The sequence below is a fragment of the Pteropus alecto genome, unplaced genomic scaffold (assembly GCF_000325575.1).
Source record: "Pteropus alecto unplaced genomic scaffold, ASM32557v1 scaffold195, whole genome shotgun sequence".
Taxonomy (NCBI): Eukaryota; Metazoa; Chordata; class Mammalia; order Chiroptera; family Pteropodidae; genus Pteropus; species Pteropus alecto.
Genome location: NW_006438073.1, coordinates 3588938 through 3608640, shown reverse-complemented (window position 1 = coordinate 3608640; position 19703 = coordinate 3588938). Strand labels below are relative to the sequence as shown.

The window sequence follows — 19703 nt, the reverse complement described above, 5'->3', positions numbered from 1 at the left end:
GGGATCTCTGCCCTAAGAGTGCCACCACGAGAGACAAAGGCCAACAGAGAAAAGAAGAGAAAGTATTAGAAGGATCTGGGCCAAGTTTCCTGGCGCCACGCCAAATCACTATAGAACTCGACGTCAGCAGTCTGGTCTCAACTTGTCTACCGAGCCCACGACTCCCGGGCCTGCCAAGAGTCCAGCTCCTGCCTACATGTGGGGGCTTGGGACCAGTACCTGTGCCCTTTATGGCTCCCGCATGCAAGTTCCTTGCCATGTAGCACACTCAATTTCTAGCACAGTGGGCTCATATAGGGATCATAAAAAAAATACTGAGCAGATTTTTATCTTTATATTTAATTTCACAACAGACATAAATATCACTTGTTAATTCCTGAATTGTTTCCTCTTCTATAAATTCCTTTTCTGCCTCAGTATTTTTATTAAATAGCCTGACAGTCGAACAGGTAGTCGAGGACAAGATGAAATAGCTAAGCAGAGATCATAAACTGGTAGGTGATGAACCATATTTGATTTATATACACATTTCTGGGGGGCCCAAGATTTAAAAACAAATGTATTAGTTGATAAGATTTTAAAGTGCGAAGATGACATAAAAATCGAGCTTTCCAGTCTCTTTCTGGGACTGTGGAGGTCCAGGACCACCAGCCCAGCTGTCCTGCAATGGTATCAATCCACTGGCGAGAGGGGGGCCGCTCTGCCCTTCTGCTTTATGGACCTGGCCCCTGCCAGTATTTGTATTTGTGACTCCTTGACAGACAACTGAGATTGGACTAAAGATTATAACAACAACTACCTACATTAGGATCCAGAAAAATAAGTTTGCTATTAGGAACACCTAAGATGAGTTCCTTGGATTAAAATCCATTTTTGATTCAGATGCCCTAGTCTTCAGGTGGGCCTCATCGCCGGCAGAGCTCTCTTCCTTACCTGGTCCTTGGTAGGCCTGGGGATGACCAAAGGCAGTGTCCCAGTTATTGGAAGTGTTTCTCTGGGCTGCAGCTCCCTCTGGCTTGGCTCCCCAGCCATCCGTGCTGTCCCAGTTTCCAGATTTGGAGGCACTCCAGGCTGACCAGGGGTCATTGCCACTGCTGACCTGTTGTTAGGAGGAAGAAAATTTGTGACATCTAGAAAACATGACTCAAGTCAGAAGAAATCACATAACTGACTACAATAGACAATAGAGGTGCTGAAAGAAATCAACAGAAATTTAAAGCAATTTTAAATCTGAATAAAAAATTTTAAACATGTACGAAAGAACAAAAGCAGCATCAACCTGATTTTATTGGTGTTAACATTTTGCCATATTTGCTCAGGAACTGTACGACAGCAACAAAGAAACTGTTAGAGCAGGCTGCCCCACTCCCTCTCTGCTTCCTTCCCCCAGGTAACTACTCTGAAGCTGAATTCATTCCTGTACATGTTTCTATACTTCCACTGCACATGTGTGCATTCCTAAGTAACTTCTATGTTTTAAAGCTGAACTAAACAACATTAAACTGTATGTATCCTTTTGCAAGTTGTCTTTTCTTTCACTTAACATTATGTTTTGGAGAGTATACATGCTAATAATGAGGATCTGTTTTATTCACTTTAACTGGTTTACAGCAATCGGTTGTAGGTTTAATTAGGTGTTATTTTTATTTGAAAAAGTAATACATTCCCTTTAAAATATTCAAACAGAATAAATGGACGTGCAATTTAAAATATGCTTACCACCTTAAGACGCCAATTCTTTCAAAGACAACTACTACTGACAAAGTTCCTTTATGTAATTACACACCCCATGCACAGAGATCCTTTTTGGTTTTAATATAAGTGAGCCCAAATTATACTTTCTGCTCTGTACCTTCCCCCTCCCCACCCCGCTCCCCGCACCAAATTAACAGCCTGAAACATTCTCCAAAGTACATCAGCACAGCTGGATGACATCTTTCTTTTACATGGCTCCAGAGAGTTCTATTGTATTTATTCCCCATAATTTAACCAGCAGATGGTGATGCTCATTCACCTAGTTTTCAGTATTTTGCTACTGTAAATAATGCTGCAATGCATATCCTTATACATCCTTCCCCTACTTGCCAATAAATCTGGGTGAAATTCCTGAAGAAAAATTGCTAGGCTAATGAGACTGCATTTAGACTTGATGGATTTTGTCAAATTGCTCTCTGAAGAGATTATAGTTACATTTCTACACTCCTCCTGACATGCCAAGGAGTTCCGTCTTGCACAAACGGGGGGCTACCATACTCCAAAACTATTTTTTAAATATTTTTTCTCTCATTAGTCCTTAGAGTAGTTTTATAGTTTAATAACATTGTAAATAAAATTTTGGAACAGGAAACACATGGCACCCAATTTCAAGGAGCATTGCAGGAAGAGTACCTGTAGCCTACCTCTTGCACTTGCTATACCCACACCTGAGGCAACCATGGTTTTTCTGGTTTTTGGTTCCTTGATTTTGAAATTTTAAATCTTTAATCTACCTGGAACTTACATCGGTATAAGAAAAAATATAGGAATCCAGCTTAATTTTTTCTTGTAGTTAGTCTGCTGTCCTAACACCATTTAATGAATAATCCATCTTTCCTTCAGTGATTGGAAATGTCACCTTTATCATATTGAACTTGGGCCTACTGCTAGACTCCACTGCATCCTACTAATCTATCTGTACAAGTAGCAAGCTACTCTGGAGCCCGCTAGATAAAACACCACGAACACTTTAGCATAACATCTTTTATAGGTTTGACACAACAACTTTAGCATCAGGATGGCAAATTTTTAAAAAACCTGACTTTCATTTGAATCATCTTAAATTTACAGATAAATTTGGAGAAAACAAGTAGTGCTATTAAAAAACAGAAACAAAAACAATTTCAATGTTGAATTTGTTTATCCAAGAATGTGAAATAGCAAATTTTCCCCTTCACTTGAGTTTTCTTTCCTACATTAAAAAAAAAAAATCTAGTGTTAGTAAATGAAAGACAGAGTGAGTGTGTGTGTGTGTGTGTGTGTGTGTGTGTGTGTGAGAGAGAGAGTCAGAGCGCTGTATATGTGTGTGTGAGTGTGTGTGTGTGTGTGTGAGAGAGAGAGAAAGGGAGAAAGAGAGAGAGAGAGAGAGAGAGAGAGAGAGAGAGATTTGTAAGAAAATTACCCAAACTGTGTAATATACCTCTCTGACATTTTAGAATTCTATGGTGGTTGGCCTTTTTCACTCCTAAGTGACAGCAGATGGGGTGGATAATTGCCTGCCACGTACCAGAAGCATCAAAAACAGAATATATGTTTTACATGTAGAAGTATGATTTCATTCTGACATCTCTTATACTCTCAATATAAAAAATGAAGTTACTAGTGATTCTGCTCTAAATAATATATTAATAGCAGAAAGACATTTCATCCACATGAGTGAATTTCTTGGACACATGACTTACAAGGTGATACTTTCGAGACACTCTAGTGGGTACTGGAAAAACAGGCAGTCATGCTGAGGGTCTGGCAGTCACACTTCCTTTATGAGGGTCCCTTTCTTCCGCAGTTTCCTTTGAGGGAGGGTGTTACTCAGCAGTATATACTCTGTGCCCTTCAAGTTCTGAACTACAGGGTTTTGTTTTTAAAATAAAACCTCAAGAAGCACAAAAATTTTGTACAGTGAAGTGACAGTGAATACAGACATTCGCTTGTCTAGGATTTCCATAAATGGTGGCACGCTGAGGGCGGCTCAGTTAGGAGCACGACTTCCCTCCAGGCTGGCTGCCAGGGGCTTGGAATTCTGGCTCTACCTCTGTCTAGCTGGGTAGCCTCAGTCTAGAACTCAAACCCAGGCCGCCTGACTCCGGTGTGGAAAGACTGACAGAAGCTTAATGAAGTCATCTGCAAAAGAACAGAAAGGCCCTAAGCCAGAACAACAGGAAAAGTGAAAAGTTCAGCATTACCATGACAATAAGACTATAAGTGTTAACAAACTGTCAGAGAAAGATTTTCATCAATATTGAGGGGAAAAAAAGTGAAATGTGGGCTGTCCGCAGCAAGTATCCTAAAAAAATTACAACTTAGGACAGAAACATGTAACATGATAGTTCTCTTTAAAACTTTGTTTACAAACTGGTTGTAATAATTGCTATATTATTTGTTATGTGTATGATCTTAGCTCTCTATGAAGGTTATGAAATCCTTTTAGGCAAATCTAGTTAAATGTTTGCTTCTCTCTGTCCTTTGTTATTTTTCCTAGAACACTCCATCTTGGTTTTATGTGACTCTTGCCGATAAATCTTTCCAAGCCTGATCCAAAATCTTTCCAAATCTCTCTCCTCTTTCCTTCCTCTCCCTCTCAGATGACGTTTTACTGACCGCTAGGGCCCCTCCTCTAATATCAGTAACTATTAATCAGCTCACACAGTCTGTCACATTCTGTCTCTCTAATCTGCACCTCCCATACTTTGGCCTCTGACTTCTTCGCTTTGAACTCCCAATAACCCTCTTTGTCCCTTAACCGCAGGCGTTCGGTCACACAGTAATTCATTCTGCTCCTCTGCTCCAACTCCGTGGTGTCTCTTCCCTACTTTCTTCCAACTTTCCCCTCTCTCTCCTTTCTACTCAGCAATGTCTTCAACTTCGTCCTCTTCTTTTCCTCTGTGTATGGTACCAAACCCCACCTGACTCTATCAACCGCACGTAATTATAAATTCTTCGTTAGCTCTCGCTGACCATGGAATAACCCCAAGCTCCTTAGTCCATCAATCGAGGTTCTAACTTTTCCTTCCGTGACATTCCTCATTCTTACTTGCCCCCAGCCCTCACTCTATGCTTCACCTTTTCAGTCTCCCAAACTTCCCCACATCCTCGCCTTTGCTTACAATATTCTATCTGCACAAAAAGCCTTCTTTCTCACCTTCGCAAATTCTGTCAAGTCCTACCTCACTAAGGGCTCTGGTCTCCAGCCTGCTTGCTGACATTGCCACGTGCTTCCATCCCCGACAGGCAGTCTTCTGTTAGCTACTTGCATATCAGGTGGTCACTCCCACTAGTAAGTCATGGGCACAGGCCTGTCTTATTTTTAAAAAATTTCTCTCAAAGATTCTCAAAATGCCTTACATAAAGTGGCAAGGACTCAAAAAAAAAAATTGTGGTTAAATATGATGTTTTTGATCATTTGTATGAAATACACATTATTCTTTGTCAGACATCTAACCTTCATAATAACACTGTCATTATTTCACAAAGAGGGAAATTGGATTTTCTTTAGCTACAGCAACCTGAGTCTTTTCTAGGAAAATCACCTGCTGTGGTCGAACACAGAATAAGTGATCTTCAGCACAGGGCATACCATGCTCTTAAAATAACAATGCCTCCTATGGCATAAAAGTAGTGTCAGCACACGGCAGAAAAGCTGCAAGATAAAGACGGGTACAGACGGACAGACAGACAGATGTGTGATAAAGCAAGAAGAGTAAAGTGTTAATGGTAAAAAATCTAGAAGGTGAGTATATGATTATTCACTATGAAATTCATTACACTTTTCAATGCTTGAAGTCTGAACGAAATGTTAGTAAATTCCACAAATTTGTGTATACAATCATTCTGTCTTCTGAACTGCATTAGGATGCACGCAGGGGACACAGAGAAGTGCTGTGTCCATCAGGGTCACCAGGGATTCCCTGTTGCCTTTGAACACGGGGCCTGGCGTGTAATAAGTGCTTAGTAAGTTAAGTTTTAGTTAAAATAAAACTCTCCAAAAGCATGTTTGTCAAGATTTGTTTTATAAATGCATTTTAACCTGCTTTGCACCAAAACTGGCTGATTGTACCTGCCTCTTCCCCTAACCCTACACTGACTAAATTAAATGCTCCTTAGGTCAGGGGCACTTAATTCAACACTTCTGCTGACTTAGCACTCCAAATTTAAAAGCTATCCTATCCTCACAAGACAAGAGAGAAATACATTTACACTGGCTTTATATCATGAGACTTTGTAAAATAGATCCACTGAAAGGACATAGCATAAGGTAAGTTTCTTCAGAAAGCAGACCGTCTGTTCTGTACGTGCCTGTAGAGCCAGAAAGACCACAGAACGGACCCAGCATGGCCATGCAATGGCTGTTCCCGAGATAACTACAGGGAAGCTGTGTGTCTCACAAATATATAAAATGGGGCAAAAGGGGGCGAGGGTAAGAATACTGGTCCACTGAATTCTAAATCCTAGGGACCACTGGTTTCAACACAAAATTTGATTCGAGTAAATTTCACGTAGGCGCAGTGGTTAAGAACTTGGGCTCTAGAGCTGTCTATCTGGATCTGAATCCCAGCTCTAGCACTTACTAGTTGCATGAACTTGGGCCATTTACTCCAACTCTCTTAGTTTCTACACTTAAAAAGTGGGTACAGTAACATTAACTTCTTCATAGGAGCTTTATAAGGATTAAATGACACAATAAATATAACTTAACACAATATCTGGCACACGGTATGCACTCAGGAGACGTTATCTCATTATATGGGGGCTCATCTAGAATATAAAGAAAAGAATGAAGACTGGCAGTTCTCTGAGTAAACTCCCATGAGTACTAGTCCACCTATTCCTTTATGCTTTAGGGGAAAAGATCAGACAGCTTTATTTCCAAATGGTTTCAAGGCCAGATCGTATTAATAGAGAAGCTTTTGATTAAAGAGTTCTCCACATCCCCAAGAAGAGCTTTGGTGAGATACTTTATCAGAAACAATGACTTCACTGGGAAAAAGTATTACTTCTAGGGGTTTTAAACGTTTATTTTCTCTTGCATTCAAGTTTGAATTTTACCTTATTTATGGAAGAAGGAGGAGAAGGAGAAGATGAAGAAGGTGGTGACTGGCTGAGACTTTCAACACAACCAATCTGAGCCAAAACATCCATCTTAAAATAAAAAAGGTGCTCAGTAAATGGAGAAAAAAAAAAAGAGTATACCAAAACTTTTAAAAAAACAGCAAAATCATAGCAAAGCTAAGTTCATCAGAAAATTCCAGCATGCCCTTTGTTCACAAACATTACATGCAAAAAAGCAAAGCTCCAACTCTGCAGTAGTGGGTTATCCTCAACGCATTAGCACAGACTCTAAAGACTTGTCATGACTTGGTATCACCGATGCACTAAAGATAATTATAAGCAGCGCAGAAGGAACAAATGCAAGTCATACAGCCAATGAAAAAAAACTCAAGGGAGAAAACATAGCCAAGCTTTTTAAAAAAATGTTAAGATTCTGAACCTTCTGCTTTTATGGCCACCATACACGGGAGAGAGCCCAGAAGAGATAAGCAGAGTCACCTGGTCAACGTGAAACAACCACAGAGCCATGGGGAATCCTACCAAGCCCGGCTGAGAGCACAAAGCAGCCTGGCCAGGCCATGGACTCAGGAGTCAAGGTCTTCTGGTGTGTGCCCCAAGGTCCAGACTGGCTCGGTATGCAGCATCGTTGTGAGAACAGAAACTGGTACACGCCCATGAAGCCAATCAATGGCCAAACTGGCATCACTGTTAAGAGGACAACCTTGGAGTCCAATTTCCAGGCTTCAAATCCCAGCTCTACCACTATCTGCTAGGGAAGTCACTGCCACTATTCAATGTTTATAGTGATATAAGAATGCACTTTCAGGTACAACTGTCTTGTGAAGTCAAGTGGTGGTATTATTTCTATTTTACAGATGTAGATAAACTTGGTTTTGGAGGTCCATTAATACACAAAGAAGACAAGACAGAGTAACTGGGATCAGTTTATGCTTCCACTTAAAATTTAAAAAAAAAAAAAAGATAATGATATAATATGCAACTGTTTTCAAACCACTGGGCATCAGGCAATAAAGGACCTGGTCCCTGCCTAGAGAGGCTTTCCAGGCTACAAATCGGGGGTGGAAAACCCACACGAAGCCCAGTGGTCTCTGTGAATTGAGGGACAGAGATGGGCATGTGGGCAGAAGCCTGACGGGGAGATATGACTGAAGGGAACCTGGTCTTGGCTCAGGACCAGACAGCGTGTGCACGTGAGAGGACTGAGCATCAACCCCTCACACAGGGCCCGCCTCACCAGCCAGAACTGAAAACTCCGTCATTCATAGGGTACTGGGTACAGAGCTAAAAAGGGTTTTGCCACCATGGAAGGGCAAAAATGTCCTTATACTAAATGCTGCTCTGGTCCCACTTTAAAAAGCTTAAAAATAAGACTGAAAGGATTAAACTGTTTCTAAGTCACTTAACTGGATGCCAGAACAATGATCAAAAGTATTTATGAGAATACAAAAATATCCAGCATATAACAAGGTAAAAATCACAATATCTGGCATCCAATAAAAAATCACTGGGCATGAAAAGAAGCAGGAAAATATGACCTACAACAAGAGAAAAATCAATTGTAGCTGACCCAGTAATAACACAGATGATAGAATTAACAATATTTAAGAGCGAGAAAGCTTTTGAATATTGATGAGACAAAGGAAACACTATGAATGGGCTTCCAAGGGGTAATAATTTTAAGCATAAAGAAAAATCCACTCTAAGGGGGTGAAACACACTGAATCAATGTAAATCCATGTGTCCATAATATACTAAAAAAAAGAAAAGTAGGGAAACTCATTGTCACAATTAGAAGCAGCTATTTCAACAACTTCTTACTTTGAATACAGGCAATTAAAGGGAAAGAATTAGACATCTATATTGAATTCCAATACAAACGTTTTCAAGTAGCTAACTAGCTTCAGTTAATGGAGGAAAGTGCTACTTTACAGAAGAAAGCCAGTTCAGTAAATGTGGAAGAAATAACATTGATTTGGGCAGGCAAGGATTATCCATTGGTGGTAAACCATTAGGTGAATGGTTAATAGCATTAAATTAATACCAGATTACTCTCTGGTCACACAGAAAAAATATAAATTGACGATGGAGGCACAAGACTGTCATCAAGCTGACCCGAGGTCATTCTGATCAGTGACGGTGGGCTGACCGGATATGATGCGATGCAACATGAATACACAATATCACCTATGATATATTCTTGCCCAAAATGTGCATTATGAATCCTTTGAGCCTTTAGGTACAACCTTCCAATTTATAAAAAGCACAGAGGATAGAGGAGCAATGTGAAGCAACAGAAAAAGGAACAACCAGACAAATCCAGAACTTAAGAATTTTATACAACTGGCTAAGGTGGAATTCTAAAAAAGCAGACACTGGAGAAAAGAATTCACAGGGACATAATGGACATAACCAGATGTAATGCTTGGTCCTAGACTGGACACTAACTTACCAACAAGTTGTAAAGAACAACTGGGGGTCCGCTGGGATATTAAATTTGGTCTGAATAATATGTGAGATGAAAATTTACTAAAAAGGAAAGGATTGTCAACTTTTAAAACGTTACCAACAGTAAATACTCCTATACATGTCTCATATGGGCGTACATGTGTGCACCCACCCATGTTCACACACGAACACATGTACTGCTTCCACAACGATAAAATGTTATTTTAAAAAGAATTTTTAAAGAAAATAAAAACACTAGTCTGTAACTGCCAACCACAAAATTGATAGGTTCTGGTTTTGCTGTATTTGCTTCTTATATATGACATCCTTGGGGGACCTGGAATAATAAGAATCAAACTCCTACTTCTGACAACAGATGTCAATGAAAATGCAGTAAGACCTAAACAAGAGCTTGTCAGGTAACAACAGTGAGTGCTGACTCAATTAACTGGGTACCCGGTAAGTAGACAAGACATGGTCCAAGAAAAAAACGTTCACCGCACAGACCATGAGAACAACACTCGGAGAGGATGGGGGAAGATGAAGAGATGGGCAACAAATGCCATTATTTCTGTGTCCACTTGAACCAGGTCAGACCTCAAGTGACCTAGGTCTGAGAATCACGAAAAAGATAATTTATATTTCATTAAGGCTGCTTTCTACCAGACCAGCACACAGGAGTACAAAGGATACATGAAGGCTCAAAAGACAGTGATGAGCGGTCAGAGTTGCCACTGCTCATCTGGCCCCTTGCAGAAGACACGTGGAGTTTAATGTGGGTCATTCATCTTGCTAAGTCCAACAGGTAAGAGGAGTCCCTAACCCTGGGCTCACTACCTCTTACGTTATCATCTCAGAGGAGAGGCCGGAGAAGCGTTCGAGGGTCCACCTCACTACCAAGGAAGGAAACTCTCACTGTGTCTCCATCACACACTTCTATGTCCTATGGGTTGTGTTGTCATTTAGCTCACCATGCCATGGCCTATCATACGACTATACCCTAATAAATGGTTTCCTGCTTGGAAGGAAAGAAGGAAAAATTGTGCAACTAGAAACATCCAGGGCAAGACTTTGCCAGGGGTATACAATAAAATAAAAATGAATGAAGAGCTACCTGTTTTGTGAAGGCTGAGGTTATTATAGCTTTCTTTCTGTTTTTTTCTTTGCCAAGTCACATGACCAGTCTTTATCTGACATTCCTCATTTATCAAACATTTAATTACCATGTGCCAACTGTGTTAGGAAGTAGAAATACAAAGCAAATAATGTGATTCCTGCACTCAAGAACACTTCAGTTTCTGACACAGACTTAACAACTCTTTTTCTCAAAAAGGTCTACAGTGGGTATAAATTTCTTTTAGGTAAAGAACTATTTCAGGTCAAAATACAGAAGAGTTGTAAAATTTCCTATTTTGTCCTTTATATTTGCTCAAAAGACAACATCTAATCCTACAGATGAAGCCCTACTGACTTCAGAAAACCATTAATAAATATAAAACTTGTACATTCTTTTTAAAATGAGGCTAGATCATTAGGACATATTAAACCCATTTGTAGCCAGTCACATCAATACTAACTAGAAATTATCCCTTGAAATTTAAACGGCTTAACAAATCCTTAATTAATTCTCATTCTGAACCACCAGATGCCAATTCCAGGTGTTTATTTTTTAAATAGAGAAAATCAAAAGAATAAAATTTGCCTTAGAAAATGAATAATACTTGTACTAGCCTAGAGAGTTTACTTCTTTTGTTAGCACAAGGTTTTAAAATAGGTAGTTTTATGATGCCACAAATAGCAAAAGAACATTGACTTCCAGATAGAGCTAATAAAAGTTTATGCTAAATGGGCTTTTATGGGAACTCTTCTGATGATGAGTTGTACATATAACAATGCTAATTAGCCCTTTATCATAGCAGTTTTAAGGTAGAAAAAAACAAAACCTTTGCTTTTGCCATTTGTTTTCTGTTAGACAAAAACAAATACCACCACCGAAACCACTACAAGAAATAAATTTCACCAGCATGTATTTCTGAAAGGTTCCCTGCATGCACAAAGCTATCTGTCATATATAAAGCAAGGATCTGAGATCAAAGAAACATGGAAAGTTAGTATTGCCTACCTAAAGCAGTTCTGAAGATAAATGTCAAGAAATCCTATAAGTGGATGTATATAACCTTCCTTACAAAGCCCTGTCATCAAGTACTGAGGAGATGCACTTGGGAGTGGGGTGTGGAGAGACAAAGAGAACCTTTTCGATGGGGGTTTTGTGAAGAGGAAATCTTGATAAGCAATTATGAGAGGTCTAGGCATTATGGACCTTGAGATAATGAAATAATAAGCAAACTTAATACCTTGGTGAAGGTTTCTTCTGCAGATTTATTTAAAAATAGACTACAAAATGGCCTTTAAAAGGCCCAAAATAGATTTTCTTGAGAAATGAAAAAGCAAAATGCAGTTCTAACATAAAAGTACTACAGCCTTCCTCATCCGTTAACCAATAAAAATTCCTTCATAACATATGTTACATTGAAAATCTCTGCATAATAAAAAGATGTTACATTCCTAAATACTCACTTAACTTAGAGCATTTAACACCTAAATTGTTAAAAAATCATTAATAATCCCAAAGTACTTTCTGTGACAACTGCACTGGTTTTGATTGGTAACCCAGCCGATGATGGAGTGAGGGGCTGGAGATGGCTCCTGGTCCTACAGCCAATGCTGAGAACACAAACCTTCTTTAGACAGAGACTCAGGTTGAAATCTGCTATTTGTACTTCTTTCCAATGAAAACTCTGTTCACATACTTTGCCCATTTCTTCTCCTAAGTTGTTCATCTTTTTACTATAGATTTAGAAGAGTTCTCTATAGATTAAGAGAATTAGCTAGTATCTGTGGCATGTTGGAAATGTTTTTCCTAGTTTAATATTATTTTTTGATCTAATGTAGCAATTCTTTCCTTAATGGCTGCTAGATATTGTGTCCTGCTCAGAAAGGCCTTTCATATTCCAAGCTTATAAAAAAAAAGAAAAAGTTCTTTATTCTCTCCGAATATCTAAAAAATAAAAGTTTTATCATTTTTAAAATTAAAGTGCTCCAACACATTTAAAGAATAATGCATTATAATCCTCTGACGTTTACAATTTGTACCTAGCCAGGCGATTGGATTGTTTTACAGATAAATGGTTCCCTCATATACTAGCCAAGGGAGAAAAGATCATAACGGGTCATTGTAATGAATGTATCAGTGCTAGCTACGTCCCCACCAGTTACTGCACCTACCCTGTGACTGTTCTGTAAGAAGCTAGAGCCACAAGGTACCCTAAGCAACCCCAAATTAGGAGTTTTAAGAAAAAACAAAAAGCTAAAGAAAGTGCTATTTTACATATTTGGTTATAAATTTATGAATTTAGTTTCTCTGGAATGCAATATAGATTAAAAATACAAAGTAAGGCTTGAATAAATAAAAAATTACCAGGTTCAAAAATAAGTTATTCAAGGAGATCTGCAGATGGACATGAACTTTAGAGGATCTTTTTTTTTTTTAAGATATGATTTAAAAGAAAGATACTACAGTCAGACCTTTAGATAACCAGCAACTGAGCTATGGAGCTTTAACCTGCTTGTGGAGGAAGAAAGCCTGACTGAGATTAACTGTACTGAGAAGGGTAAACAGAAGTCTGCAGCGCACCGGGCTGAAAAGACGGGGTGCACCCTGCATGGCCCGATCAGGGAGAAGAGAGAGAGGCCTGGCTCTCTGACAAACTTGTCCTCCGAATAAAACTGTCCTCTGCAAGAGAACACAGGCCAGAGTAATCAGAAAATCCCAAGATGCACATCACTGAAACAAACGCAGTTTTTTACTGACATTCAGAAATGTTTAAAAGCTGCCAAATAAATATGGCTGTCTGGTTTCTTATTCATGACATCTTCATGTATTTGTAAAACGGAGCACAATTTTGGCCTATTTAAATTGCTCTCATAGCCTAGATCACTGAGAATACAGATGGCTGTTAAAAATATTTTTGCTTGATTTAAATGAAATCCAAATGCTCAATTAATTATGGTCATGCTTTCTATATTTTGTTAGTTCTAGTTTCAGCTTACTTTTTCTTTTCTTTCGAAAGATCTAATTAGATTTAATATTAGATTGGGTTGGTAAAACTCCAACTTTTTAAAAGTTGGTTATTATTTTCTTCTAAATAACCTGGAAGAAAAAAGTTCAGATTTATGCTAATCAGTTTATATTACTACACTTGATTACTAAGGACTCTTAGAACAGAACAAGATTTGTGCCTGATTTTTTTTTTTTTTTAGGCGAGGCAACCCTTGGTTGACCTCACAGATTGCAAGGACTTTGTCAGCTTACAATCCCTTATTTTTTATTTTTTTACGCCTACAGCACCTGGTCTTCCTAGGTAGTCTCCCATTCAAGTACTAACCAGGCCTGAACCTGCTTAGCTTCCGAGATCAGACGGGATCGGGCTTGTTCAGGGTGGCATGGCCGTAGTCTATGCCTGATTTAGAATGTGTTCATCAGCTAAAGCGCTTCAGCATATCTTGAGATAATGGCTGAAGTAGGTTCTTGAATTAAAATAAGATGAATATTTCCATCTTCTTTCCTTCACTTATTCTATGATCATCTCATTATAATTCCCTTTTATTAAAATGTTGTCTTTAACTTAACGTAAACTCATTTTACTGATGTTTTTGTTTAGCTTGATGAATCTCAGTTGGGTTGACTTGAGCCCCGGGGGACATCTGACAAATTCTGGAGACATTTTGGTTGTTACAAATGATGGGGGTGCTACTGGCATTTAGTGCGTAGAGGCCAGAGATGCTGCTGAACATCACAATAAGGAAGTACTGGGCCCCAAATGTTAACAGTGGTCAGGGTGAGAGTCCCTGGTTAAACTTCAGGTAAGGTTTAACTGCTGTTTCTTCACATTTTATTTTCAGTAATCTTTAACTACTAATGTTCTCAGATATTACAGAGTAACAAAATACAGGAAAATGCTCAACTATGGTGATCGCTGTGACTCTGAATTTTAAATATTTGGGCCAGATTGATTCATAATTCAGGTTGTCCACAAAAAGCTATATAAAGTCTATAACATCTGTAGTTAATATATGTTAATAATACTTTGATAAACTTTCCTGGGAGGTTAAGATTCTGTAAGCAAATCATTATAAGTGATATGATTATTTGGCTTCACATGATTTAAACCTTTTATGTAGTTGAAAAAATATCAAGAAATAACATTCCTAAAACTCATTCATTTCTAAGGATGTAGGCGGCAATAACATTTTGCTATCCATCCCCTCAATTTTCTTGTCGTCACTCTAGGTAATCATCTAGCAATAACTGAACTAGGCAGCATCATCTAAACTGATCGAATTTTCATTTAAATTAATGTAAAATTTCAATGGACTTTCCTCAGTTTGTCCCACTATTCTAAGTTCCGAATAAAACTGTAATAATAGCACCAAGGGCTGAGTGCTGGATTTGCAGTCACTTTGGCATGTGCTGCACCTGCTCTGCCTGAGAGTATCTGTAAGGTGCCAAGGTCAGACGAATCGTTCCCTGTCCCAGCCAGAGACTGGCTGCCTCAGCCCAGGACACTTCTTCTCGTTTTACATTCTCACTTGACAGGATATCCACAACTATGGGATCTGTGTTCATATCATGCCAGACTTTTAAAAGCCATTCTCAATGAATACCCCGCCTTTTCTCTTATGATCAACTTTATAAACAGTCTTCAGCAGGTTCAACAGGCGAGCTCTTTGTTAATACCCACAGAAATGCCACACAAACATTTAACAGCTATAACACATCACAAGCTTTCACAAATGCACTTTGTTTTCAGTAAAGCCAGCCTCATCCTGTAGGATGATGTAAGACTTACCTGGTTGTTACTGTTGGCAGCTGACGCATTGGCTTGAGCTGTACTTGCTGAGAGGGAATCGAGGAAGGCTTGGTCAGCCACGGAATTTCCACAAGAAAATGAATCTTTTGCATCATTGGGCAAAATCTGAATATTAGGAAGAATCACAATTATTTCCATAGATTAGAGTTATTTTAGAGTTAGAGTCCCTGAGGGTGAGTAAGAATTGTGAGCTATTATGGAAAAGGCGGTTATATTCTAAAGGGCAAGCAGGCCCAAAAACATTTGTGCTAATTATTCCTTTCTGTAAACATGCAGAATTCTGGAAGATGCAGTTGATGCCCGTATCCACTTCAATCCTCAGATTTTTCTCATTCTTGCCAACTTTTAGAATACAGAATGCACGACTAAAATACAACACAAACATAAGACATGTGGACCGAGTTAAGGGGCCTATGAACCCTCTGAAACTATATGAAAAAGGTTGGGGTTCATGCGCATGCACATATTTCTGAGAGGAAGGGCTACAGATTTCATCAGATTCTCCAAAGGATTCAAAACTTCCCACGCCAATTCAATCAGGAACAGGCAGCCTTCCCATTCTGCAGGCAGCGCCCCGGTAAACATCTTCCCACGGCATTATTCCTCTCTACTGGAGGGAAACCACGGGTACTGTTATTCTTGACCTCATTCCAATTTTACTCACAGGGCACCAGGCAACCTTAGTTTCTAGGATCACAGAGACAAGCTTATCAACGACTGGGTACTTTGTTTTGAGAGACCTACAGACAACCAGCAGGGGGCGCCAGGAGGTTAACTCAGAAGAGGTCTGTCAGCTGAGTGGGTGTGTCTCAGGCTGGGAACCTCATTCATTCAGGGTGTTCTAACACCACCCTTGGCATCTATCATAATAGAATTTAAACTGGGCTATGGTCCATAGCAGTTCATTCATGACCCTTCTGTCTGGGAGTGGAAGAAGGAATCGAGATGTATGTCCTAAATTAACACAGGGAGAAGCTAGCTACTTAAAAAAACCTATTTAAGCTTTATGAATCAATTCTTCAATAAACGATACTGTAGGTAACAGCTTTTATATAATATGAACAAATGAAAAACAGTTGCTATCCTCAGAAAGAACTTAACCTAAATATTTGGAGTCACTCTTTGGACTTGGACTATAGTGATATTTTTTCTTAGTTCTAATTCAACGTACTCTCCACATTTTATTTAATTACCATGTACTACTTTTACAATGGAAATTGTTTTTATTAAAAATAAAGTTGCTATCTTCCAGTTTGTCCTTTAAGTGGGTAACTCATAAAAAGATGTTTGACAAAGACTACGTTTAATCAATACGTGACGGTAAGTTCTTACTTCAACATAGTCTGTGGGAACAAGACCTCGTTCTCCTCTGCTGTTCTTTCCTTCCAGCCATCCTCCGCCAACATCCTAAGAGAGTTAAAAAAAAAAAAAAAAAAAACAGAAAGGAAGGAAAGATAAAAGAAAACAAAGAAGAAAAAGACTTAGAGTTTCCTGCGGAAATTTTGATTGGAAACTGTTAGGCATGAAAAGTAATTAACATTAAGCATTTTACTCCTCGAGTTAACACAGCTCAAACTTTTAAATTCTGAAGCCTTCTCTTTACTCCAGAAAATGATAAAATCTAAAGACAAGAAAAATCAAACTTCAATATTAAGTGATCGAAAATTTTAAAACAGCCTATTAATAGAATGCCATCATTTTGTACTTCATTTCTATCTACTGGCCTGTTGTGGATTACGAAAAGTGATTTCCAGCTCCGACTGTCAAGAAGTAGAAAGCACACCCCCTCCTCTAGAATCTGAGTTGTCCTTTGTGACCACTTTGGCCAAAAGAAAGGTGAAAATAATATGCAGTCAGTTCAGAGCCTGGCCTCAATAGGCTTTGCACTTCAGATCGTTTATTTCCCCCAAACAACACCTTTTTCCCACAAAAGAGCTGCTATGTGAATACATTTGGGTTGCTACATGATGAGAGAGACAAGGCCCAATCTCCCTGTCACCCCATCCAAAGCCAGCCAACCCCCAGCAGGAGCACTGTCAGACATATGAGTAAGTGAGGCCACATGAACCCCCCCGAGCCCCAGGTTGACACCAGATGAGGCGCATAAGCAAGCCCAGGTCAGTGGAACCATACAGCTGAGCTGCAGATCCCCGAGCAACAACAAACAGTCGTTTAAGCCTCAAAACTTTGGGACTGCCTACTGTTTAAAAACACCTAACTGGCCCATGATTCCTTAGCTCTTCTGGATAAGTAATATTAATAAACTAAATAAAGCACTCTATACTAGGATTCCCATTTTTCAATCTATTGTCTCAGCAAAGTCCCACTTTTCCCCCTTAAAATAGTAAGTTCATAAATTGTACCCTAATTAGTTAATTACCTGCATCTAGATAAAACATCATTTTTTAAAATCACTTTAAGTTTGTCCATTTTTGACAGCAACTTAAAGACAATACTATTTTACCAAGATATGAAAAAGACTTTTTGATTAAAAAAATTAGATGGGTATATAAAAGAATATTAATGTCTCCTGTGATTAAAAATAGAACCTATTTACTTACATGCACCTAGCATATTTTATAAAACGACATATACTTCTTCTACCAGTAATTCCTTTTGGTATCTAAGACACATAAACCACCACCAATGTGAAGAAACCACCATCCTCTCGGTCACTGCTGTTTCTCCTACTTTGCTCTTTGTGCGGCCACAGTCCTCCCTCCCACGGGGCGGAGCATGCCCGCATCGCCTCCTCCCTTTTCCCAGAGTCCCCTTGGCCCTCCTGGCACCTCGCCTCACGTGCTTACTGTCAAAGATGTCCAGGGAGCCAGCCTATCTCTGGCCCTCCTTTCCAGCTCTGCATTTTTATTTTTAAACTGGTCCAAAGCTACAAGTCAGGATTGATTATTTACTATTCTTTAAACTTAACGTATCTAAAACTAAACTCATTTAATCTTTCCAAAGAAGCTCTTCTTCCTGACTTATATACGTTAATAAATCCACCACCGTCTCAGGTACAAAGGGCAAAAACCTCAGGGATCCCTGACTCTTCTCACCGACAGTGGGTCTGAGTCTCCAAAGCCTCCTGCATCCACTTCCTTTCAACTCCTATTGCTACCACCCGACGTCAGGTCCCTAGACTCCAGCCGCACCATTCCTTCGATACATCTCTGCCAGATTAATTTCCTTGAAGTGCAGGTCTCATCATGTCACCTCCATATAGCAATATCAACCACAAAATAAGCAAAACCCTTAAACAAATCCACTACTTAACAAGTGAAATCCAAAGTTTACAGCACAGGTCCTGTGTGATTTGGCTCTAAAAGCCAGTTTTCTTAGTCTGTCTCCTATTGGCATATACACTCCCTGTACTCCTGGGACACCTGTTTACGTGTGGCGTTCCCCAGCAGAGAAGAAAAAGCAGAGGCTTAAGAAGCCAAACAGCTGTGGTTTTGGATCCTTGATTTTCTACTTAATGAGTAGAATGATCCTGGGCAAGTTACTTCTTTAAGTCTCATTACCCTTTTTTAAAAAAGATTAAAAATACCAACCTCACAGAGTTCATGGGAAAAACAATTTAAAGAAAATATGCACAGCACTTAGCTAAATACCTGGCACATAGGTCGTCAATAAATGGTAGTGAGACTTCTAAGAAACCTTGAATACTTTCTAATCACTAAACCTTTGATTTGGCTGTGATGTCTTTCCATTTCTATCTGATGGAACCCCGCCTAGCTATCTTTAGGGGACTAAACTTTTCTCAATGCTTCTAACATATTCTTACTCCATCATAAATACTTTGTAATCAATAGGAAAAAAAATTTATGTGTACTTGAATGATCAATTTATTAAAAAAATAAAATCTTAAAAATAAGTCCTTAAGGGACAGTCAGACTTAAATGTAATAGTTCTCTTACCAGATTTGTAATTGTGATGATTTCTCCTTCATTAACCGTCAGTTCGTTATTTCCAGGTTCAGAAGCAAAATAATACATAACCCGAGCCTGTTACAAGTGGAGAGGAAAAGAAGTTACAAATATAAACTTAACAGTAGAAAAGCTAACCACCTTTAAGTTCATTCTGTAAACATGCTGGCGTGAACAAACACGTCATCATGCAGTGGAAGAAAGGGGGGCATGTTACTAACGTGACTGATCGCCCTCTCGAGAGGAAGAGCGACGCCCACGGGGGAGAGCCCCTGTTCTGCTTTGGGAACAGGGGAAGTTTCTGGTAGCTGCCCACACTGCACTGAGGATTAGCTCCCCAAAGTACTCAAATTACACCCCCTTGGTCGGGGCAAAAACAGTGTGCCCCTCCTCTCAGGAGGTAACAAGTGAAAATACAGATATTGCTCATTCTGGGAACACAGACATGCAAATATGGACGCACATACAAAAGTCACACATCTTTAGATTAGTCTCAATGCAGTTAAAACTCTCACTATTCTTTATCTAGAGCCACTGGGATGAACTCTGATAATGCAGTACCCCCGGGGAAGTAAAGTCA

The 19703-nt window shown here is 39.2% G+C and overlaps 1 protein-coding gene and 1 pseudogene across 1 annotated transcript in view; both read right to left on the bottom strand.

Annotated features, from left to right (window-relative positions):
* SNX9 (sorting nexin 9) overlaps positions 1 to 19195 on the bottom strand; it is a 53178-nt gene extending 33983 nt beyond the window's left edge. The window contains exons 1-4 of the mRNA XM_006915022.3: positions 19115 to 19195; positions 16530 to 16604; positions 15177 to 15302; positions 934 to 1099 (exon numbers count right to left, since the gene is read on the bottom strand). Of these exons, the coding sequence (XP_006915084.1) occupies positions 934 to 1099; positions 15177 to 15302; positions 16530 to 16604; positions 19115 to 19192 (445 nt within the window). The 5' untranslated portion in view covers positions 19193 to 19195. The remainder of the gene's footprint in view (positions 1 to 933; positions 1100 to 15176; positions 15303 to 16529; positions 16605 to 19114) is intronic.
* Positions 13664 to 13782, bottom strand: LOC112482390 (annotated as a pseudogene).
* Positions 19196 to 19703: the final 508 nt, after the last annotated feature.